The 26,365-nt window shown below is 37.3% G+C and overlaps 1 protein-coding gene across 1 annotated transcript in view; it reads right to left on the bottom strand.

The window, feature by feature from the left end:
- The window catches only part of ITGA1 (integrin subunit alpha 1), a 162,119-nt gene that overhangs the window by 48,764 nt on the left and 86,990 nt on the right, over window positions 1-26,365 (bottom strand). The window contains exons 7-11 of the mRNA XM_036845626.1: window positions 23,322-23,470; window positions 19,405-19,555; window positions 11,446-11,611; window positions 8,547-8,620; window positions 7,701-7,845 (exon numbers count right to left, since the gene is read on the bottom strand). Coding sequence (XP_036701521.1) covers window positions 7,701-7,845; window positions 8,547-8,620; window positions 11,446-11,611; window positions 19,405-19,555; window positions 23,322-23,470 — 685 coding nt within the window. The remainder of the gene's footprint in view (window positions 1-7,700; window positions 7,846-8,546; window positions 8,621-11,445; window positions 11,612-19,404; window positions 19,556-23,321; window positions 23,471-26,365) is intronic.

The raw sequence follows: 26,365 nt of genomic DNA, 5'->3' as shown, positions 1-26,365 counted from the left end.
AGAGGGCTATGTACCAAATGAAGGAACAAGGTAAAACCCCAGAAAAACAACTAAATGTAGTGGAGATAGGCAACCTTCCAGAAAAGGAATTCAGATTAACGATAGTGAAGATGATCCAGGACCTTGGAAAAACAATGGAGGCAAAGATCGAGAAGATGCAAGAAATGTTTAACAAAGACCTAGAAGAATTAAAGAACAAAAAAAAACAGAGATGAACAATACAAAAACTGAAATGAAAACTACACTAGAAGGAATCAATAGCAGAATAACTGAGGCAGAAGAATGGATAAGTGACCTGGAAAACAGAATGGTGGAATTCACTGCTGCAGAACAGAATAAAGAAAAAAGAATGAAAAGAAATGAAGACAGCCTAAGAGACTTCTGGGACAACATTAGATGCAACAACATTCGCATCATAGGGGTCTCAGAAGGAGAAGAGAGAGAGAAAGGACCCGAGAAAATACTTCAAGAGAATATAGTTGAAAACTTCCCTAACATGGGAAAGGAAATAGCCACCCAAGTCCAGGAAGCGCAGAGTCCCAGGAAGGATAAACCCAAGGAGAAACACGCTGAGACACATAGTAATCAAACTGGCAAAAATTAAAGACAAAGAAAAATTATTGAAAGCTGCAAGGGAAAAATGACAATTAACACACAAGGGAACTCCCATAAGGTTAACAGCTGATTTCTCAGCAGAAACTCTATAAGCCAGAAGGGAGTGGCATGATATACTTAAAGTGATGAAAGGGAAGAAGCTACAACCAAGATTACTCTACCCGGCAAGGATCTCATTCAGATTCGATGGAGAAATCAAAAGCTTTGCAGACAAGCAAAAGCTAAGAGAATTCAGCACCACCAAACCAGCTCTACAACAAATGCTAAAGGAACTTCTCTAAGTGGGAAACACAAGAGAAGAAAAGGACCTACAAAAACAAACCCGTAACAACTAAGAAAATGGTAATAGTAACATACATATCGATAATTACCTTCAATGTGAATGGATTAAATGCTCCAACCAAAAGACACAGGCTCACTGAATGGATACAAAAACAAGACCCATATATATGCTGTCTACAAGAGACCTACATCAGACCTAGGGACACATACAGATTGAAAGTGAGGAGATGGAAAAAGATATTCCATACAAATGGAAATCAAAAGAAAGCTGGAGTAGCAATACTCATATCAGATAAAATAGACTTTAAAATAAAGAATGTTACAAGAGACAAGGAAGGACACTACATAATGATGAAGGGATCAATCCAAGAAGAAGATATAACAATTATAAATATATATGCACCCAACATAGGAGCACCTCAATACATAAGGCAACTGCTAAAAGCTATAAAAGAGGAAATCGACAGTAACACAATAATAGTGGGGGATTTTAACACCTCACTTACACCAATGGACAGATCATCCAAGCAGAAAATTAATAAGGAAACACAAGCTTTAAATGACACAATAGACCAGATAGATTTAATTGATATTTATAGGACATTCCATCCAAAAACAGCAGATCACACTTCCTTCTCAAGTGCACACAGAACATTCTCCAGGGTAGATCATATCTTGGGTCACATATTAAGCCTCAGTAAATTTAAGAAAATTGAAATCATATCAAGCATCTTTTCTGACCACAACGCTATGAGATTAGAAATCAATTACAGGGAAAAATACGTAAAAAACACAAACACATGGAGGCTAAACAATACGTTACTAAATAACCAAGAGATCACTGAAGAAATCAAAGAGGAAATCAGAAAATACCTACAGACAAATGCCAATGAAAACACGACGATCAAAAACCTATGAGATGCACACCAGTCAGAATGGCCATCATCAAAAAAATCTAGAAACAATAAATGCTGGAGAGGGTGTGGAGGAAAGGGAACCCTCTTGCACTGTTGGTGGGAATGTAAATTGATACAGCCACTATGGAGAACAGTATGGAGGTTCCTTAAAAAACTACAAATAGAACTACCATACGATCCAGCAATCCCACTACTGGGCATATACCCTGAGAAAACCATAGTTCAAAAAGAGTCATGTACCAAAATGTTCATTGCAGCTCTATTTACAATAGCCAGGACATGGAAGCAACCTAAATGTCCATCGACAGATGAATGGATAAAGAAGATGTGGCACATATATACAATGGAATATTACTCAGCCATAAAAAGAAATGAAATGGAGGTATTTGTAATGAGGTGGATGGAGTTAGAGTCTGTCATACAGAGTGAAGTAAGTCAGAAAGAGAAAAACAAATACAGTATGCTAACACATATATACGGAATCTAAGGGAAAAAAAAGCCATGAAGAACCTAGTGGCAAGACGGGAATAAAGACACAGACCTACTAGAGAATGGACTTGAGGATATGGGGAGGGGGTGGGGTGAGATGTGACAGGGTGTGAGAGTGTCATGGACATATATACACTACCAAATGTAAAATAGATAGCTAGTGGGAAGCAGCCGCATAGCACAGGGAGATCAGCTCGGTGCTTTGTGACCACCTAGAGGGGTGGGATGGGGAGGGTGGGAGGGAGGGAGATGCAAGAGGGAAGAGATATGGGAACATATTGTATATGTATAACTGATTAACTTTGTTATAAAGCAGAAGCTAACACACTATTGTAAGGCAATTATACTTCAATAAAGATGTTTAAAAAAAAAAAAACCTATGAGATGCAGCAAAAGCAGTTCTAAGAGGGAAGTTTACAGCAATACAAGCCTACCTCAAGAAACAAGAAAAATCTCAAATAAACAATCTAACCTTACATCTGAAGGAACTAGAGAAAGAAGTACAAACAAAACCCAAAGTTAGTAGAAGGAAAGAAATCATAAAGGTCAGAGCAGAAATAAATGAAATAGAAACAGAGAAAACAATAGCAAAGATAAATAAAACTAAAAGTTGGTTCTTTGAGAAGATAAACAAAATTGATAAACCATTAGCCAGACTCATCAAGAAAAAGAGGGAGAGGACTCAAATCAATGAAATTAGAAATGAAAAAGAAGAAGTTACAACAGACACCACAGAAATAAAGCATCCTAAGAGGCTACTACAAGCAAGTCTATGCCAATAAAATGGACAATCTGGAAGAAATGGACAAATTCTTAGAAAGGTATAACCCTCCAAGACTGAACCAGGAAGAAATAGAAAATATGAACAGACCAATCACAAGTAATGAAATTGAAACTGTGATTCAAAATCTTCCAACAAACAAAAGTCCAGGACCAGATGGCTTCACAGGTGAATTCTATCAAATATTTAGAGAAGAGCTAACACCTATCCTTCTCAAACTCTTCCAAAAATTTGCAGAGGAAGGAACACTCCCAAACTCATTCTATGAGGCCACCATCACCCTGATACCAAAACCAGACAAAGATACTACAAAAAAATAAAATTACAGGCCAATATCACTGATGAATATAGATGCAAAAATCCTCAACAAGATACTAGCAAACAGAATCCAACAACACATTAAAAGGATCATACACCATGATCAATTCAGATTTATCCCAGTGATGCGAGGATTCTTCAATATACACAAATCAATCCATGTGACACACCATATTAACAAATTGAAGAAGAAAAACCATATGATCATCCCAATAGATACAGAAAAAGCTTTTGACAAAATTCAACACCCATTTATAATAAAAACTCTCCAGAAAGTAGGCATAGAGGAAACCTACCTCAACATAATAAAGGCCATATATGACAAACCTACAGCAAACATCATTCTCAATGGTGAAAAACTGAAAGCATTTCCTCTAAGATCAGGAACAAGACAAGGATGTCCACTCTCGCCACTATTATTCAACATAGTTTGGGAAGTCCTAGCCACAGCAATCAGAGAAGAAAAAGAAATAAAAGGAATACAAACTGGAAAAGAAGTAAAACTGTCACTATTTGCAGATGACATGATACTATACATAGAGAATCCTAAAGATGCCACCAGAAAACTAGTAGAGCTAATCAATGAATTTGGTACAGTTGCAGGATACAAAATTAATGCACAGAAATCTCTTGCATTCCTATACACTAATGATGAAAAATCTGGAAGAGAAATTAAGGAAACACTCCCATTTACCACTGCAACAAAAAGAATAAAATACCTAGGTATAAACCTACCTAGGGAGACAAAAGACTTGTATGCAGAAAACTATAAGACACTGATGAAAGAAATAAAAGATGATACAAACAGATGGAGAGATATACCATGTTCTTGGATTGGAAGAATCAATATTGTGAAAATGACTATACTTCCCAAAGCAATCTACAGATTCAATGCAATCCCTATCAAATTACCAATGGCATTTTCTACAGAACTAGAACAAAAAACCTTAAAATTTGTATGGAGTTACTATAGACCCCGAATAGCCAAAGCAGTCTTGAGGGAAAAAAACGGAGCTGGAGGAATCAGACTCCCTGACTTTAGACTATACTACAAAGCTACAGTAATCAAGACAATATGGTAGTGGCACAAAAACAGAAATATAGATCAATGGAACAGGATAGAAAGCCCAGAGATAAACCCACGCACCTATGGTCAACTAATCTATGACAAAGGAGGCAAGGATATACAATGGAGAAAAGACAGTGTCTTCAATAAGTGGTGCTGGGAAAACTGGACAGCTACATGTAAAAGAATGAAATTAGAACACTCCCTAACACCATACACAAAAATAAACTTAAAATGGATTAGAGGCCTAAATGTAAGACTGGACACTATAAAACTCTTAGAGGAAAACATAGGAAGAACACTCTTTGACATAAATCACAGCAATATTTGTTTTGATCCACCTCTTAGAGTAATGGAAATAAAAACAAAAATAAACAAATGGGACCTAATTAAACTTAAAAGCTTTTGCACAGCAAAGGAAACTACAATCAAGATGCAAAGACAACCCTCAGAATGGGAGAAAATATGTGCAAACGAATCAACAGACAAAGGATTAATCTCTAAAATATATAAACAGCTCATGAAGCTCAATATTAAAGAAACAAACAACACAATCCAAAAATGGGCGGAAGACCTAAATAGACATTTCTCCAAAGAAGACATACAGATGGCCAAGAAGCACATGAAAAGATGCTCAACATAATTATTAGAGAAATGGAAATCAAAACTACAATGAGGTATCACCTCACACCAGTTAGAATGGGCATCATCAGAAAATCTACAAACAACAAATGCTGGAGAGGGTGTGGAACAAAGGGAACCCTCTTGCACTGTTGGTGGGAATGTAAATTGATACAGCCACTATGGAGAACAGTATGGAGGTTCCTTAAAAAACTAAAAATAGAATTACCATATGACCCAGCAATCCCACTACTGGGCATATACCCAGAGAAAACCATAATTCAAAAAGACACATGCACCCCAATGTTCATTGCAGCACTAGTTACAATAGCCAGGTCATGGAAACAACCTAAATTCCCATTGATAGACAAATGGATAAAGAAGATGTGGTACATATATACAATGGAATATTACTGAGTTATAAAAAGGAATCAAATTGGGTCATTTATAGAGATATGGATGGATCTAGAGACAGTCATATAGAGTGAAGTAAGTCAGAAAGAGAAAAACAAATATCGTATATTAACGCATATATGTGGAACCTAGAAAAATGGTACAGATAAACCGGTTTGCCAGGCAGAAATGGAGACACAGATGTAGAGAACAAATGTATGTACACCAAGTGGGGAAAGTGGCTGGCGGGGGGAGGGGGGTGGTGTGATGAATTGGGATATTGGGACTGACATATATACACTAATATGTATAAAATGGATAATGAATAAGAACCTGCTGTATAAAAAAATAAAATTAAATTTAAAAAAAGAAATTATCTAACCTAACCTCCTGTCCTCTTTTTTAGGTATCCTATGTCACAGCTCATATCATACTGACAGGATTTGGTTGGTTCTGTTATTGTCTCTTATCCACAAAGGTAAGTTTCATCAATGCAGGGATAAATATCCCTTATTTATCTTGTTATCCTCAATTTATAACTGAATGTTTGGCACACTGCAGGTACTCATTATTTATAAGTGCTTTCTTGATCAACCCAGAATCAGGCATTTTAGTATGGCGAAACAAACACTGGAATAAGAATCAAAAAACCTAGATTCTACTTTCAGATTTGCCACAGTTAGCTGCGACATAATATTTCTACTCCTCAATTTCTTAATTTGGCAAATTAGATGTGTACCATTCGCTTTCTAAGATTTCTTTTAGTGCTAAAACTCAATATGAATTTTAATGCCAACCCCTTTATTTTATATCACAATCCTCCAAATATTTATAAGACATGCAGTGTATACTTTGTTTTCTAACCACCAATGTTTTCAGGTTTGGTGGGGAGAGGGATGGGTAGATGGGGATTGTTTTTAGATCTGTATCCTTCAGATAGTTTTTTACTGGCAATTCTAGTTTGACATTTTCTTTTGTAACGTGTGATGCTTAGGACAATGTTTAGAATACTTTAGCTGCTCTCCGACTAGGGCAGAATGAAATAGGACTTTTATGAGAAATAGACTAGACTTCCATTAGTGCAGTTTAACATGTCTTATGGGGGTTTAGCACTCCCATTATACCTGCTGCTTACCACTATATTTTTAATTATCGAAACTGCTTAGACTCTTTATTCTTCTTAAATCCTTTTGCCGCTACAGCTTTAATACATGTCCTTGAATAAGATGTATGGCTGTGCCAGTAAAGACCTGCCACCTTCCTATAAAATAGAAAGAAACTGGGATAGAGAGAGAAAAAGACTTCCAGGACATAAAGATCCCAGACAGGACTGCTAACATGCTAAAATATGAACACAGCACGTATTTGTTTTCTTTACCACTGTATCCCCAGCACCAAGAACAATGCCTGGGGCAAGAGAGATGCTCCCAAAATATTTGTAGAGTGAAGAGAGAGAGCTGAAAAACCATACCCTGAGGGTCCTTTCCATCCTAGTCCCTCCCAACTGTTTACTGAGCCTGACCAGTGACAGAAGAGTCCCCAGGCATCCCCCAGGCAGCTCCCAGCCTGACACAGATTCAGAATAAAGTGACACCAGGCACACACCTCCTCGTTCTAGGCAAGTCTTTGGAAAATCGTTACATTACTGGGTTTCACTTCAATATGTATCTGATTGTGAACAGAGGTATTAAAGAAGTCATATGACAAAACAAGTTAAAAGTTTACTTTCCAAAATTAGGACCCATAGAGAGAAACTAATGATAGAGGATATTTAAGAGAATATGGGAGTCTGATCTTCAGGATAGGCCGAGTCAAGTTCTCTTTTTCTACCTTTGTTTCCTGTCCACTGGGTCTGAAGCACTTCTTGACATTAACACGAATACCAGACACAGAGAGACCTCAAAAAATGTGCGTTTCAGCCCAAATCACTTCCCGTGTAGGCAGCCCTTCTGAGAAAGGCTCCTCCACGTTCTGTTATTTTTGCTAAGGCTACTCAGAGGCCATCATGGGTCTCTAACATCTAAAATATCTAACTCTTAGACGTGATCTCTCTTACAAAATACGCTTATATATTTAAGCGTATATATTTATGCTTATATATTTAAATTTTATATATAAAATTTGCTTATATAAATATAAGCAAATAATACTGACAATAAAAAACACAAAAACTAAAAAAAAAAAAAAAAACTTTCTCTCAATTACATACAAACTTTACCTAAATAAGAAGCAAGAGGTTCATTCTTTTTGGTAGACTCAACATTAAAGGTCGTGTTTTGGGGAATTATGATTTGATTAGCCTTCTGCATGACGACTGTTCCATTCCAATCATAGGCTCCGACTGCTCCAAGCATGACCCAGTCCTTATATCCAAATAGAGAAAACAATGATATTTAACAAAAATAGTAAGAGCAAATAGCAAGAGCATTAACAATATGTTAAGTACTGTTCAAAGTGCTTTACATATATTAAATCATAAAATTGGCACAATAATCCATTGGGCTAGATGCCATTATTACCACTTCTTTTACAGAAGAGACTGAGGCAGAATAAGTAAATTTCCCTAGGTCATACAGTACAATTACACACTGAAATGTCAATATTCTTGTGCAGGGACCACGGTACCATTTCTTCCATCAACTAGAAAGGATATATTTTCTAATCTTGCCTTTCTGCTTTATGGCTGCTAAGAAACCTGGGTCTTGAGCATGGAATTCTAGCAAGACCCTTGAATACCTTGACACCAAGAAAAAGATACATTCCATACCTTTAGCAAATATGTTAAATATTTTATTTAGCTACATGTATAATTATAGAAGGCAGACCTCAAACTGTCTGATTCACAATTATTAGTACAATGTAGTGAGCGGTGTATGATAACATGCTTTCCTAATAAGAAGTCTGTGAAATGCTGTTTCCTATTTGGATTAGAAACAACATGGTCTGAATAACTGCTCATGCCATGAGCTGCAAGTTGCACCTGTAATGCTGATGTCTGGGTGTTGGCTTTGGGAAAGGAAACCTCAGAAAAAAAAAATTTTTTTCTACCAAGTGGTCAATGTACCTGTGAGTAATGAGCACTGAAGCCGGTCTGAGACATTTCCATCTCAAAAGAAGCTGCCGACTGGTCAGCTGTAGCTGTAACAGAGGAGAAGAATTGCCTTTAGCACACTGCTGATTTGCAGAAGAGAGAGACCTAGTACAGTCTGTGGTTTGACCAACCAGAACTTCTAGCATCTTTAGGGCATTTTCAGGCACACATTTCTCAACTCAAAATTCCTAGGTAGGGCTGGGTGGAGGACGGAGAGGGTTAGCAGAAGGGCTGTGTCTCACATTCCTGACTGTTAGTTTCCCCACCCTGGCTGGTGGAGTTGAATTCATCCTTCTGTTCTTATACTCAAGCACTCTTACAGATCCTATGGAGCTTTGGATCAACGTGGCTGAAAGCTCTGTGTCTCACCCTCACGCCCTGGGAATCCTCCTGAGATTAGGCTAAACTTACCTGATATGTCACAGGGATAATAACATTTGATTCACATATTTAAAGAGGTTTCTTGATTCTACCAGCCTCACCTGCATTTCCTGCCCTATATCATCTCAGAATTCCATTGTGTGATAAAGGGTTTAGGGATTCTGGGTTGGTTTTTGCTCTAATTTCTGGCTGTGGGTGTCACTCACAGATCAGGAGGGGACTTTCTGACAGGGCTCCAGGCCACATGCCGTTCAATCACACTTTTTTTTTTTAAAGATCCTGTGCCCATTTTGAAGCTCTTTACTGAAACACAGAAATAATCCAGAGCATTCTATGGGAGTGTGCTGCTCTCAGAATATTCACCAAGCCAAAGCCACAGCCTCCTAAGGGGATTAAGGGAATGTTGATTAATTTGTTTTCAGGAGGGAGTTACTGATTTATTTGGCCTTGCTGATAAGTTAAAAATAGAACAAAATTTTTTAAAAGTCAAACTACTCTTTCACTGAGGCATGAGAACAATCAAATTTGTGAAACCAAACTTATTTACTAGTTATTTACCTGCATAAATTTGTTAACAAATACATCAGTGATTGCCTTTTTATAGGACTAGATTAAATGGGGAAGTCAATCAAGAGTTCAACTATATTATTTTAATCTCAATACAAATTGCCCTCTAATTTAAATGACTGAGATGCACTTTAACTTTAATTTGAAGCTTTATTTTAGGTCCACAATGGTGTAATTTATCTCATTTATCTCTGCAAGATCAGTTATAAGAATGCAGTAGTGGAGACCTACATAGTTCCAGCACCTTCCCCTGCCGCTGTTCGGAGAACAGAGAGAACAGCTGAGAACAGAGAGAAGGAAGCTCTGTGAAACTCTGCCTGCTGAATTGGCATCCTGGCAAAGCACACTGTACATGCCGGAACTACTTAATGTCGGCTCCTCCCTGCACTTGTTCATGGGTGTTGCGATAACTACTCTGACCACTGTGCAGCTTCTGGTTAGGAAGTTCAGCATTTTTCCCAGTGCTGGATGGAAAGGGAGACATTAGTTTCCTGATTTTATGGGCAAATAGCTGGTACGCTCACCTCACTAGGTGGCACTGTCCTTCGGCAAGCATGGTTTTCACAATTGCTGCTAGTTGTCGTCTAAAGATAAATGTTGATAGGAAATGGATATTTCCAAAGTAACAAGGAAATGAAGCCCTTTTGGATCTCATTGTGAAAACAGTCAGAAATAGGCTAGTAAAAACACTGCTTTTGGTTAGCCCTGAAAGTGCAGCAATGATGATATGGGAGACATTTTTAATCTGTGGAGTTCCTCATAAAATGATTCTGTTTTTAAATATGGAGACACTTCTTGGGTATGCAGGCGCTTCAATGTATAACCTTTAACTCATGGTGTAGTTAGGTTAGAAAGAATCTGAAAATGTCATTTAAGGCAAATTGATCCCTCCTCCACCTGATAGCTGTTACAGGATTCATTTCTACAAGTCTTAGGTTATATTTACTTGCTTACTTAAGATGAGATTTAGAAATGAAATAGAGACACAGATGTAAGCAACAAATGTATGGATGCCAAGGGGAGACTGAGAAGGTGCTTATAAATTTCTATGTTTAAGATGAAAAACAACAGTCCTCAGTGTGTCCTGTCCTCACAAGGACAGAGTCAACAGGATTCAGACAGAGCAGAAGAGCAGAACTGTCTCGTGGTTTCTCATCCTAGGTTGAGAAAAAAAGGCATGTTCTCTGAGTCTCCAGATTATCAGAGAAGGTGAAGGAAGAGGCTTTTTCCGTTTGCCTGGCATAACAATTCTGAAGACTTCTTTTTTCATCAGGGAAGATCTAGTTCCAAAGTACATTGTTCCTTGACATTGTCTACCTAAGGCAGAGGAGGGAACGCCATGACTCATTATCCCCAATGGCCAGCTGCCGTTGAAAAATCAAAGAAAAAGTTTACAAAGAAGTAACATGACTCAGACAAATATAGTGAACCAATGTTTCACTGCCATGGGTCTTGAGGCAGAGTTCCATGAAGACCTTTAAGATGGACAAGGAGCAAACTAGGAGAAAATGAATGAACAAAGAAGTTATTATACAAGAACTGCCCCACAGAAGCCCAAAATGAAAAACAAAGACAAAAACAAACACAAAACTTGAGTTAGTGTCTCCATTTTCTAAATCTGTGTCACAGAAAAGGAATAAAACACATGGGCACATTTTTATTCTTGCGTGTCTACATTGACCATTGTCTTCATCTGGCCCTCACATCAGTACTGCCGGGTCCTTACAAAGAGAGCTGCCAGCAGACACAGTGCTATATGAAATAGCCATCTCAATGACAGATTTATATAAAAGGACATTGTTCCATGGTGGCTATTGTACACAGTAAAAACACATTAGCCACATGGTAGAAATAAATACCAAAACCAATCACATTGAGTTTGAATTGTAGAGAGAATATTCAGGCTTAGGAGAACTAGTCATACCTTCCAGGGCAAAGATTCTTTCTCCCAGAGCTTCAACAATAGTGACTAGTGCCAATTCATCAGAGACATTGAAGAAATGCTTTTCAGTGGGTTCACTTGCAATTGATTTTATTTCCTCCACAAATTTTTCAGTGCTTAAATTTCCTCGATTATAGCTGCCAAGAATCTGAGATGACAAAAACAGCAAGAATATCTTTTAAATTCTATATGTTAAACAAGAATCTCAAGCATTTTGTCAATAAGCAAGAGAGTGTATAGTACTGTGGCATAATGAAATTTTTATGTACTTCCACATTCTCAGAAGGGTAATTTTCAGAATCTGTAGATTCTCTACTATTAACTGTTATATTCTATAATTGCTGTAGGAAAATATAAAGGGCATCTTGTATGTTTGCAAAAGTTTCTTCTCTGGCATTCCTGTGTCCCTGTTTATCAACAGCTGTATCTTTAAAGTCTGATAGTTCAAAAGTAACGTTACAGTTTCTGAGTGTTTCTGATATTATTCCAGTCAGTGACATCACCATTTGCTGGCAAAAGCAATTAGCCAGTGAATTGCTTGATCTCAAATAGGCAGTACTTCCTGAAACTCTTACCAAGGGGAAGTCAGACACGTATATTTTTTAAACAGATGTTGGACTAAGTAGTAATCTAACTTGGTAATTTAGAAAATAAACAATTGGGACATTCCTGTCTGAAACAAAATGCTCAAGACAGGGGCATTCTTTTAAATAGAGAAGAGAGAAAGGCAGGAATTATCTACTATAGTTAACCAGAATTATTTAGATTTTCTAGTGGGTTTTCTCAAACATTTAGTTTTAAATTTTTTAAAGTAAGGTTTATTGAGATATAATTTATATACAATAAAATTCACCCTCTTTAGATGTACAATTCTATGAATTTTGACACACCTACACAGTTGTGTTACTAACACATCGAGATTAGACTATTTCCATGACCCCAGAGAGTTCCCTCTTGCCCCTTTGTAGTCAGTCTCCTCTTCCCTCTAACTCCTTGCAAACACTGATCTACTTTCTGTCCTTATAGCTTTGCTTTTTCTAGAACGTTAAATTTAAGGAATCAAATAGCATGTCGTCTTTTGTGTCTGGCTTCTTTCACTTTGCATAATGCTTTCAAGAGTCATTCGTGCTGTCACATGTATCAGTAATTCAGTCTTTTTTACTGTTGTGTAGGACTCTACTATATAGAAGCACAATTCATTTGTTGAGGACATTTGGGTTGTTTTCAGTTTCAAGTGATTATGAATAAAGCTGCTGTAAGTTGTTGCACTTAGGTTTATGTTTTATTTTTTCTTGAGTAAAGACCTAGGAATGAAAGTGCTGGGTTCTATAGTAAGTGTATGTTTAACTTAATAAGAAACTGCCAAAATGTTTATCAGAATAACTGTTGCATTTTGCCATTTTACCTTTCCGACCAGTGATGTGTGAGAGACCCAGTTGCTTTGCATCCTTGACAGCACTTGGTATTATCAGGTTTTTTCTTTCTTTCAGTTTTAGCAATTCTATTGGTGTGTAGTGGTATCTCATTTAATTTACATTTCCCTAATGACGAATGGTATTGAGACCTGCTTATTTGCCATAGTATTTCCTTTTTGGTGTGGTGTCTGTTCAGATCTTTTGCCAATTTTTAAGAAAATGGATTGTTTGTTTTCCTGTTATTTAGCTGTGAGATTTTGTATATATTGGGTTGCCCATAAAGTTTGTTCAGTTTTAAGTAAAAATAAAAGACAAATTTTTCATTTTCACCAAAAATTTTATTGAACGATGTAGTCACTAACTGAACGAACTTTTTGGCCAGCCCAATATTCTGGATACAAATCCTTTATGTGTTTTGGAAATATTTTCTCCCAGTCTATATATTGGCTTTTCCTTTTGTTACAGGATCATTTGAAGAGTAGAAGTTTTTAATTTTGATGAAGTCCAACTAATTTTTTTTTATGTTGCATTTTTTCTTCTGAAAAATTTAGTTGTTAATGTAAATATTTCTTAATATTTAGAAATGTATATAAATATGAAAATGTTCAAGTTAAAGTAAATGAAAAAATCTTTTAAAAATAATATGTAGGGCTTCCCTGGTGGCACAGTCGTTAAGAATCCACCTGTCAATTCAGGGGACACGGGTTCGAGCCCTGGTCTGGGAAGATCTCACATGCCGCAGAGAAACTAAGCTTGAGTGCCACAACTACTGAGCCTGCGCTCTAGAGCCCACAAGCCACAACTACTGAAGCCTGCGTGCCTAGAGCCCATGCTCTGCAACAAGAGAAGCCAGTGCAATGAGAAGCCCGCGCACTGCAATGAAGAGTAGCCCCCGCTCACCGCAACTAAAGAAAGCCCGCGTGCAGCAATGAAGACACAACGCAGCCAAAAAGAAGTTAAATAAATAAATAAATAATAAAAATAATATATAAATTAAAAATGCAAAAAATTAAAAAAACCCAACCCAATGTGTAGATAGGACATTTCTATTGTTTTAATTGTATACAAATGGTATTAAGAAAATGGCATTATGGACATTAAGAAAAAATGGGAAGAATTTTTAAGAAAAAATTTGGAAGAATTTGTACCATAATTTACTATTTTTCACCTCTATTATATTGTGTTTCCTTCTTATTTTTGCTTTAATGTATTTTATAAGTTTTTTTTTTACAATGAAAACATTACTTTTGTAATAAGATAGAAAAATTTAGCCTCTACCTCATTGCAAGTGTTACCTGAAGATTATTACCTGGGTTTTTACATTTTTTTTAATCGGCACTTATAGTGCCATTATTTTTAACAACACAAACTGGAAACAACCCAAATGTCCATAATCAGTATAGAACAAATTGTGGTATATTCATACAATAGATAATAATGATAATAAGAGGATGAATCACCAATACAGAAAATATCATGTATAATCATTATGTTGAGTGACAAGCTAAACACAAAAGAGTACATACTGGATGATTTCATTTATATAAAATAGAATAGGCAACTTAAGCTATGATGGTATAAGTTACATCAGTGGTTGCTATGGAAGGTGAATATTAAAAGTGAAAGAAAGTACAAGGGAAATTTCTGTGTTTTATGGAAATGTTCTATACCTTAATTACGGTGTCAGTTATGTGGATGTATACAAGTGTCAAAACTCATCAGATTGTTCACTTTGTGCACAGTGTTCACACCGAAATTTTGCACTGTTTGTGTTTCATCAATTTTGAAAAATTGAATAAACTATAATGCTATGCAACAATATGGATGAATCTTTACAATATAATATTAAGTTTTAAAAGTTTTGAAATATTGTATACAGCATGAAACCCTTTTTATAAAGTTAAAAACAAGTAAACCTTTTAAAATTAATTTTTTCAGATATGTACAGCTACCAAAGGACTATTTAGAAAAAGAGAGCAAGACATGATGAATATAGGATTTGGGCTGATGGTTACCAGGTGGAGGAAGGCAGGTGGTGAATGTGGTCAGATGTAAGTTGTCAGAGGACCAAGCTAGCTCTCATTCTGGGTAGTACATCCATGGATGCTTATAATGCTATTATGATAAGTATGCAGGTACAATTATAAACACAGAAACAAACCAAGTGGGCCATGCTTCAACAATGATGAGAAACTCTCCTGAACCAAGGATCATGATTAATTCAATTCTGTGCTCCTGGAATCCAAAAAGCAAAGGTAAGACCGTGAACTCTGTGCTATTGCTTGATTTTTTAGAACATCTGACTTCTTGGGGAGAAGAATCATGACCTCCAATGACCACAAAGATACTAGACTTTTCTAGCTCTACTTTCCATTTTTAAATAATAGTCATAGATTTCTCTGGCATCATTAACAACAGAGACCTCTATGGTGCTTTCAAAGTCCTGTTGGCAAAGAAGAACTGAAAGAGTCCCCAAACACAGTTCTGCATGGAGGGCTGGCTGGATCTTGGACACGTGGGCAGGTGGGCGCAGGCAGAGGCGTCAGTGCTGGTCCTCTGGGTCTTCTGGCCGCCCAGCCCTGTCCCCCCTCCTCTGAGCACATGGGTTCTCCCACCTCCCTTCGGCCGCCTGCTCTCAGCTTCTACACGTATTTTTTAATGTTAAATTTAGAATGGTAGATTTAAAAACTGACATTTTTATTAAGATGGGTACAGATTTTCACTTGCAGAAAGACAATAACTAAAATTATTGTTTTCAGTGTTGTTGTTTATGACCTACAACATACTTGTTTATTTGTATCATAAAACGCATAATGGTTTAAGATCAACAACTGAATCGCTGTAATGTACGCTAAATGTTAATGTGACAAAAGGAGCTGGCGCCAAGTAGTCAAGCAGCAAGTGCATTGGTTCTCAAATTTTCCTTCCTAGTGAGAAGGGGGTGGGGGATTTATTCCTGGCTCCTTCCCCTTGTTGGAGGAGTTCAGAGGAAGTACTGCAGCATCTGAACCCCCTCCTAAGCTCCAGGACCACAGCGGAGTCACTCCAGTGCCCTTGTCAGTTTCGTAGCTCCTACATCTGTAAAACGTTCTTAGAGGCAAAATGCCTCACTGTATGTGACTAACTTTGAGCTGCTTTGAAGAAAGTGCACGATTTAGGAAAACTAGAGGTGGCTCTAAGACAATTGGCACACTGTTTGGGGAGCTTTTTTGATTTTTGAAATTACTCTCAACTACTACGTCCAGATTTATGTAGGAAGATCTATACCAGCAGCTTACAAATCGAATCAGAACACAAAAACTTAGCTCTTGTTTATCTGGCTGAAAAGCAAATGCCAAACATCAGAAGTGGTTTATATTTGAACAGAGGCCACTAGTGCTTTTCCCACTTTAGCTGCTTGAGGGGTAAGAGAATTGATGGAATGGTAGTAGAGAATTGTCCAAATAGAGAGGGAAAACCCAAGGGCCACTTGCTCTTATTACATTGAACAAATCCTCTCTCTTATTTAAAAACAATTAAGATGCTCTTCCTATAGCTGGGTATCTCACCATAGCTGGATGTACATGCCCTAGACTAAGGATGGAAAAGGCAGTCTCTGAGCTCTGGAGTCTCCATTCCATCCACGGTGTGGGTTTCAGGATCACTGGGGCCTTGCTCAACACCTCACTCTCTGCTTGGTCTTCTCCTCTGCACACACTGGCAGACGCCTCTTTTGCCAGCAGTTTTGCTATGCATGGATTTCTTTTAGATTTATACAAATTCTGTATGGTGTGAAGCCTTCTGAGTCCCCATTGATTTACCTAATTTATTTTGTAAGTTATATATATGACATCCTGGGCTGAAAAGTCACTATTTTTCCTCCTTGGTTCCTATTTACCATATTCTAGCTTCACTATTGAATTGACATGTTAACTTCCATTTCACTTACAAGTTGATGTAGTTGAAAATACACAAAAATTGTAAAGACTCCTGGACTATGCGTAATTTAGGTTCTTAACTGTGATGTAAACGTTGTCAGATATTTAGTGCTCTAGGTCACAGGACAGAGACAAATGGGTAAAGTTCAATGGGGAAGATGCCCAAGTGACACACTTAATAAAAGTAAAATGTATAAATGTAATATGGGAGCATATATTTAGAAGAAACTATAAGAGAAAATAATTCCCTGGAATTACTATGACTTGCATCCAGTTTGAACTATTTTGCATCACAGAATAAAAATGAAAACAGGGAGAAATGTATTTTGATCCTTCACCCAAGGGTCTGGTAGCTGGTAAAAACATTATCTTCCATGAATCAAAAGAGATACAAAATAATACTTAAAAATTACTTCTGTTTCGCTTAATACAAATACGTCAAGCCCAGGCATTTGGTGTTCTGCTAATATTTACCTGGAATAGACATTCAGAATTGAAACTCCCTTGAGGCAAATATGTCAAATGTAAAGTGTAAGGCTCATTTACATGTAGCACAGTGTCTTTTGTGAGCAAATGAATGAAATTCTAAGATACTTTCTAAGTTGCTTATTTTCATTTGAATGCTGTAGGTGATACACTTTCACAGCCATTATAATCCCCCACCATTACCATCTAAGATTAGAATCTGAATATAAAACAGTCTCCTGCTAGCAATGTCTAATATCCTCAAGTGACAGAATAGAGACCATGTCATAGGGTCCTCAAACCAGCTCAGCCCTCACCAAATCTGAATGTTTCACAGGAAATGTGTGCAGTTTTATCACAGAGTGCTTATACTTTCAGTAATCAATCTTTTTTGAGTGTTGTCTCCCCCCAAAACATATCTCTCTGGTGTTCAGGATCAAATGGTGGGGGAAAAAAAAGATGGAGTAGGCGGAACAGTCCAGGAAATAATAGGGCCAGACCCCCATGAACATTTGATCTCATGCATCATGAATAGACGTGGAGAAATGTCTGAAACCTTTCTGTGTGAATAAACAAAGAGAGAAAGTAAAATAAATGTCTTATTTCCTGGTTTAGCACAAACTAAAAAAAAATATAAGATTCACTGAGGAAAAAAATATGAATTAGGAAAATAAATAATTATTGCTAAAGTGAAAGTTTCCTATACTTTGTTTATACCATTTCAAAGATCAATTTGATGCTAATTCACTGATTAAAATGGGAAAGGAACTCATGAGTTTATGGTTCTCCAGGAAGATTAATGCAATCATGAGACCTCTTTTTGACCAGATAAGAGTCAAAGTATGAATTATCAACCAGGGGTACAACAAAGGGAAACAGATTTAAGGGCAAGAAATACTGATTATGTAGCCAGATACAATGCAAAAGTGATATAAGATTCACTTAAAATTAAGAAGCAATCCATTGATAGATACTTTCTTTCCACTGAAGTTTCCCGAACATTGTTAATGCTGCTGATGGTTAATTCAGCTCATGGCCTGCATCTATGGTACCTGGAATGCTAGACTATATCCTCTGGGAAGAAGGTGAACAAATGATGGCACCTCTGGTACCCGGTTGTGTGGGACAAACTGGGCATGCGCTGGCTTTGCATACTAAAGAGACCGAGCATAGACTCTAATTGTGGACAGTATCTTTGAGTGAAGGCTGAGCCATATGGAATTATTCTCAACCACCGAAAAGATCAAAATAGCTATAGTAACAGGAGAGGTAATAATCGATTGAATAACAGTTGGCAAAAGATAACTTACCGAAGTAACAACAAAGGGAAAGAGAAATAATGAGATGTTTTAATTTTTTTTTTTTTTACATCTTGTACCCCAAATGAGAAAGAAAATGTTGCAACTGTTTACAACCTAGTTATCTTGGTTATAAAATAAGAAGTACAGTCACCTTGCCCCAGGGAAGAAGTGAATCAATTGTGTGTTCTGGGACTTCATCAGGGATGAATCTCTTTTTCTTCCCTACCTACTATTGGGTGGAGTGTCTTTCACTGATCGCACTTTTGAAAGGGAAAAAGGAAATATCACTGATTAAATGCTGAAAAACAATTGTGGGTACTATCTGTTGTTACTATAAATGAAAGGGATTTTGTTGAAAAACAATTTTGGTTGAACTTTTAGAGTTCTGAAATCTTTTGTTCTCTGACTTATTTAAAAAAATCACTTTAAGAAACTCCCCTCCCCCTAGGCTGAAGGCATATAGCTTTCCTCCCTCCATCCTTCCATCTTTTCCCCCTTCCCCTTCCTCTTTTCCCCTCCCTATTTCTGTCCCTTTCTTTCTCTCACCCTTCCTTCCTTCTTCTTATGTATTTTCTCCCTTCTTCCTCCTTTTATCTTTCCTTATTTTTTTCCTTCCTTTCTTGTAGTGATTGTTTGCTGAGTCTCCATTTGCCTGGCACTGTGTCGGGTGCGGAAGACACAAAAGGGGCAAGACCCAATCCTGCCCCCAGAGAGTTTACTTCCAAATGGAGAAGTTTCTGTGTTTCGACCTTGTTTGTGTAACTCTCATAACATAACCATGATATGCACACAGCTTTTGTCTTCACACCGCAGCCTGAAAGCCATCTCTAGCCCTGTACTTACAGCTATGGAAAACCGCTGAATGCTTTCCTCCTCACAGTCCTGGATGACCTTATTCAGTTGGTGGTTGTCATGGGACTCTCCATCAGTCACAATTACCATGACTTTTTTAACCCCTCTTCTGGCACCCCGGGCTTCAGTGAAAGCCTCTTTCCTGAAATAATCACAGACAAAAGAGCAGCAAATAAAACACCAGCCCAAGGTTAGGCAAAGTGATAAACAAAATGAAAACACTGCCAACTCCAGGTAGCCCAGTGCTTTCCCTCCAAGATCAACATTGTTGCCCATTGTTCAAGCTGGGAGGCATGATGCTCATTGTTTGTAATAGTTTAAGACTTATTCCAGATGATGGAGATGTTACCATTTTGCCAATCACCATAGACCCCATTAACAAAAGGCAGCAGTCTTTCATTCTTTGGAAACTTCAAAGGGAGAGTGTGACAAGCATACAGCAGATTTAGAGAAGGTCAGATTTTAAATACTTTCCCAGTCACTCCTTTTTCTGTAAACACTCTTTCTCTTGCTTGACAGGCCTCTTTCCTTCTGCTTTTGGCAGAGCTTTTGCTTTAGTCCTCACTTCCCCCACCTACTCTGACATTCACAGAACAGCTTGGACATCCTGTAAGCTATGGAGGGGGCATGGGAGAAAACAGAGTATTTGTACGGCTGTGAGTGCTTGAGAGTGCGCTTGGATATGGGGTAAAAATTCAGACATAGGAATTAAAGACTGCAGATGGCAGTGGTCTGAGTCAGTGACAGAGTAGGGTTCTGGGGGGCAAGGAGGGTTTGGCACAACTGTGAAATTCTGAACTAGGTTTTAGGACACAAGCTGCTGGGGGTGAGGTGGGAGGAGGTGGCATGGAGAGAAAGGAAAAATGCTATAACCTAACTTCAAAGAAAGGAATTTTGATTTAATTCAACAAGCATTTATGGAAAGAGATGGAAGATATGGGAAACTGACAATTTTTGTTTGTTTTGTACCTTCTACATACACACACACACACACACACACACACTCAGGCACACTTTCCCTCCATTACTTTCTTTTACTCAACTACTTTCCCCTCTGGAGCCTTGGAAAAGAAGAGTACATTTTACTTAGGACTGAAACAATGAATGGATTTCATATAATATTTTTTAGATTTTGGTGTAAAATGCAGCAATCATTGTGCTGAATAGTCATTTTAAATATTTTACTTTGGTCATAAGGACAAACAGCTGCCGTTGAGATACACCAAAGAAACACCTGTCCTTCACCTTCCAACAGTTTGCCACGGTCCACATTAGCTCTACTGTAGATATATAGTAAATGCACAGTAGTGGGTATTTTGTGAGCAGGGAGAGAGGATCCTTGTGATGTGAGCAAAGAGATTTTATCTGTGTTTATTTTTCCTTTAAAAGGACTAACAGCAAATATGACAAGATGTTAACAACTGTTGATTCTGTTTGATGTGTACATAGGATTTTGTTGTACTGTTTTTTACATTTTCAACTTTTCCTAAAATTTTCAAAAGAGAAAAAGAAGCTATTGAAAAAAATATATTGATCACTGGCAAAATGTGTGTCTCTACCCTCTACACTACACAAACAGGTTCTCTGAGTTCTTTCTATGTACAGACAAAGGTGAAAAATAGATGTTAAAGGCTAGTCTTTAAATGAAGTTTGGACATGGATATGAGAAGATTTCATCCTTTTTACAGTTCTGATTCCTTAGAGGACCACCAAAACTTCCTAATTCTCTTGAAGATCAAGGTCATAACTAAATGAACATCAGCTGAAGGAGACAATTAAACGACCTTCCTTAAAGAAAATCTGGTAGCTCTGAAACCAGGGCTGCCTTTCTATGGCAGAGCTCTTGAGTATACCCTTTCTGTTTCAAATATCTTCAGCAAATTGCCCTTGACCCCCAGTTACCACCATCCAGTATTCTTTCTTTAAAATAAGCATTGACTTCCCTGCATGTGTTTAAACATTAACATATCCCAGGAGAATCCCTTTCTTTGGGACAGGAGAATCCAGGCCTTATGATTAAACATGTGAAGCAATGAAAAGAAAGAAAATTTGGGATAGGGATAAGGGGACACAAAAATATTTTGAACTGGGAGACACTGAAAATGGAGGTAAAGGATTCTAAAAATTTAGAAATATTATTTGCAACTGGTCCTGCCTGAAAGGAATCAAGAGCAATTAAAAATAAACTTAAACATGAAAAACTGATATAAGAAGAGTACTTAGTAATATCATTATGGAGTCTTATTTATATACAAAACTCAATAAACTCTGTGTCCTACAGCTAGACCCTCTGTGAAACACATAGGCAAAAACCATATAGGGACATGGTATTTAGAGTGGTATTTATGCAGGAGCAAAAGCAGCCAGAATATTTCTTCAGTTAGTTTTCAATGATGAATATTCATCTTAAGCGGTTGCCTTTGGAAAACAAAGTTCCCTACAGGCTCAGAGCTTTCAAAGAACACTTTGATTTACTTTGAATGTGTGGTCACATTTAGTCAATTATTTAAGAGTGCACACTCAGCACACCTAAATGTGTGCACTTTTGTGCATGCAAATTGGTGATCTACGGGCAGGTAAATGTAAAATTACCCCATCTGTTTGTGGTTATTTTTCTCATGGGCCCCATATAACTAGAACCACATGCTTTTCTAACATTTATGAGTCTAAAGCTGCACATGAAATTTTAAATTTTTGAAAATCCAACCCATTCTTTGGAGTATCCATATTAGCTGTTTCAGCCCCCTTAAAACACTGATCTTAGCAGGCAGGTGAAGTGAGGGCATGGGTAATCAACTCTTCAGAATCAGCTGAGTGTCCAGAAGTTGAAGGCACTTAAGAGAAGGATCCTTAACATTAGTCAAACTGACCATTAGATTTCCCGTGATTTTGGTGTTTAGTTTTTGTTCAGAAGCTTTCATGATGATTAAGGGGAGAAACAGCAGAAGATAAGAGCTGAGTGAGATCAGAAAAAATACAGAGAAGAGGAGCTGAACATTTTAAGAAAAGGACAGTTCTATAGGTTCTTATAGAATGAAATTCAACCACAGGGTGGGTTATGTGTGCTCCCTGAAGGAAACTGCAGAAGGGAGGAAGGGAGGGATGTGAATTAGAGGGAATTTGGAGAAAGTAAAGAAGAAAGAGAGAGAGCACAAATCATGAAATCCTTTCCCCTTCTTTTCTTTTTTTTTTTTTAAAGATTTTTTTTTTTGATGTGGACCATTTATAAAGTCTTCATTGAACCTGCTACAATACTGCTTCTGTTTTATGCTTTGGTTCTTTTTTGGCCGTGAGGCATGTGGGAACCCGCACCCCCTGCATTGGAAGACAAAGTCCCAACCGTTGGACCACCAGGGAAGTCCCTCCACTTCTTTTCAATCTTTTCACTGAAAATGATTTCAAATAAGACAACATTTAATTTGCCCTCTTAAAAACTCTTATTTGAGAGCTTCAATAACCCTAAATCCGTAAAATTTAAATCTGTAAAATGCTGTAAAATTATAGACATATTAGGGTATAGATATACATTGAGTAGAAGCGGACTGATATTAATCCATTTTTTTAGATTGAGATTCCTAGAAGCTGAAAACAAAGAATAAAAGGAAAAGATATTATCTAATATTATGTCTTAGTACCCAAGAATGTGATGCCGTAGACTACAGCGATTTTTTGGACTGATTCTCCATCAATCAAAGCCTTGGAATAAGAGGAAAGATAAGAAGAGTGATGAGATTGTAATACAGAAAAATTTGATCCTATAACTATTAGTTAATCAGTTGAATCTCTTTTCAACAAGATGGCTTTAAATATTGCTAAGGCAACTGTTCAATTAATACTCCAAAGGGCTAGATCGTAAGCAGTTATTTTTGCACAGTCTTTTACTTTGGCTTATTTTTTTATCCATATACCTTGCTGTGTCTATTCCAAGGGCTGTCATCGTCTGGCGGCCACCTCTCTGGACTATTTTATTTGCTGCAACAAGCACCTCTTCCGTCGATGAGTACTTATTGAGGTTGAACTCATGGGTTACATTTTCTCCATACTGTACAATTCCAACCTGAAATACCAAGCCACTGTGAGTTATCCATCTAGCAGACTTCCCTGTTTCAATTTTTTTGCGTTTAAACATATGCATCAGATGTAATAATACATTTTAGTCTTTCAGATGAGTTTAAAACTCTATCAGTACACAAATCTTTCTACTTTGACAGAAATGATCATTGCCATTTGTGGATGCCAAAGAACACAAATGAAAGTGTTGTTATTAAACCTCTCAAAGGGCTGGCTTATCTCTTCAACAGTGTTTACTGAATGACTCTGGTAAGCTTGGGGAGGGGGTAGAACATGAAACTGACATGGCCTCTGCCTTCATGGAGCTTCTAAACCAGAGGGAGAGAGAGATTAAACACAAGAATCATTTAAATACAGGTTCAATCGTAAACTGTGAAAAGGGCTGTAACAGAAAAGCTATTATTGGCAAGTATAACCTAGGAGCCTAATTTAAAGTGAAGGCTCAGGGAAGGCCTTTCAGAAGTGATATTTGAGACTTAAAAGACATGTGCTAGAAGGGTGGAGACCTGTTCAGATGGTGGCTGAGAGGGAGGATGGGGTCCACACAAAGGGAACTGTGCAAGTGGAGAAGCTGAGATGGGAAAGAGGTAGGGGCTCTAAGAACAGAAAGAAAGTCAGTGAGTCTGGACCAAGCTAGGAGGGGAGAATGGGGCAAGATGAAGTTGGAAGAATAAGCAGGGGATGTATCTGGCAAAGACACACATGTGCTTCCTGCTTTATGTAGCTCAGCTGTAGCACCACATCTCCTAAATCAGCCCTTCCCTCTCTTTTCTTGTTCTCTGTCTTCCCTCTCTTACTTCCATTCTCCTTTCATTCTTTCTTTCCTACAGGTTGGATAATGCAGGCAGCTAACGGCAGAGCCATCATGAAGTAAAATGACTTAGAAGGTTAAGTGCCACTGCTTCGATTTCCCTTGCTCCATACCCTCCCCCACCCCTTGCCCATTTTCCTTATCCTTTTTCTACACCCTCCTTTGAAGGTTTATGTGAACAATAAGCTAATCTATATCAAGAATTGTGCCTGAAGTTACTTTTTGTTTAACCTTCCTACCCCAAAATTAGGGACTCAGAGAATTCTTTACCCAAAGGAATGTCTTTTTAATGTAGGAGTTCTGGGCACTTCATTTCTTAGGTAGGGGAAGTAACTTGAGAAAGGGCTGCTTTCTTTCCAGGCAGTTGTCTAGTTAGCCCATTGTTCAGCCAGTTTTATTTCCAAGTCTGATCCTATTTCCAAACGGCATAAATGATCAGCATCTACCTTGTACTTCCCTTGATGTCACTGTTGTCAGAAATCTTTAGGCTTAATTATTTGTCTGATTTATAGATACATTTCTACAGCTTGGTTCTTTTGGAAACCAAAAGCATACCCTGGCACTTGCAGAAACAAATAAGAGAACTCCCAATTAAACATAATCTTTATCGTCTCTGCGCTACCTTCTGGAGTATACTAGACAACCTGGAGCAATTATGCCACCATGCCTTAATACTATCCTATATTTTTTACTGCTTTTTTTAGCTTTCTTTCCTAACTTATTCAAATTATAGTAACATAAATTAGTATCACATTTTATAAATGAAGAAGCTGAGTTAAAAAAAACTCACTTTCCATGATGAAGGGGCAGAAGGAGGCCTAGTCTAGGATGTGTATCCTTCATCTCTCTATTTTGTCTCAGTAAAAACTTACCTCGCCCAAATCCCCTCATTTTCTTTTTTTTTTTTTCTTGTCATATTTTGTTTTTTAGGTGCTTGTGTTAAATCTTTATAGGTGTAAACTCACTTGTTACAGCACATAGAATTATTTTCCCACTTAAGTCTCCTCTTTTATTTTTAAATTAAAAATTTTTTCTTTTTTTAAAAATTGGCATATAGCTGACTTCCCCCCATTTTCTAATCACCTCAGCTTTTGCTAAATGCTGCTGCCACTTCATGGCTACTCAATGAGTTCAGGTAGCTAGCTAGCCAACTGAGATACATTAGAAAATACGATAAAACAGACAAACAAGTAAATAGATCATATTTTTTAAAAAGAAATGGAATATACAAATCCTTCCTTAGAATTGCTGAGTCAGGTATAAGATAAATAAGAAATAATTAGAGAACATATGCAAGTATAAGAGAAAGTACACCATAAGCTGAATAAACACAAAATCTGCTCAATCCACTTCCAGGTTAGGTTTGCTCTTTGACTGTATATTTCACCTAATATCTGTCACCATCTGTTCCAAGACTATGTGCTACTATAATTGGAAAAAGACAATTATTAGTCTCCCATGACTCCAATTCAGGTTATTTCCTTGACAATTAAATGTTATGTACAGTTATCTATTACTTTCTGAATAGATTTAAAATTCTTTTCCCAATGACCCTAACAGCTTTTAATTAGTAATCCAGGGAGACATTGAAAAATTATCAAGGGAAACCATGTAGGTTTGACATTGTCTTTGTGTATATAAATGCTCAGGGTAAATAAAAGTAAAATGATTTTGTTACTTAGATAATCATTATACCTAATTTATGGTACCAAGGTGAATAAATGCTGCTGTGGAAGTTAATTGCTCATCCATTCAGGGTGTCTTACAGAGTTGGTTTTGTTTTTATTTCTCTTTGTTTACATTTGATTAAGCAGGAGACTAAAGAACTTTGAAAACTCCTGTCATTATTCTTGGACATTTTACTACCTGGATGAATCTACTGAACACCCTAGTCTCTCATTTCTTTGACTTCCTTGGCTTTAGTAATATTTTCCTCTAGTTTGCCTATGTCATCCACTTCCAAGGTCTTAGCCTTCACCTTGTCATCTGGAAAAATTGCAGCACCTCAATCTCAATGTCAAGTGTTCTTCTCTCTGATCATTAACTTCAGCTCATTTACCTAGTATATCC

Source organism: Balaenoptera musculus, chromosome 3 (genome assembly GCF_009873245.2).
Source record: "Balaenoptera musculus isolate JJ_BM4_2016_0621 chromosome 3, mBalMus1.pri.v3, whole genome shotgun sequence".
NCBI lineage: Eukaryota > Metazoa > Chordata > Mammalia > Artiodactyla > Balaenopteridae > Balaenoptera > Balaenoptera musculus.
Note: the sequence above shows the minus strand (reverse complement) of the source record. Positions and strands in the feature narration are given on the sequence as shown.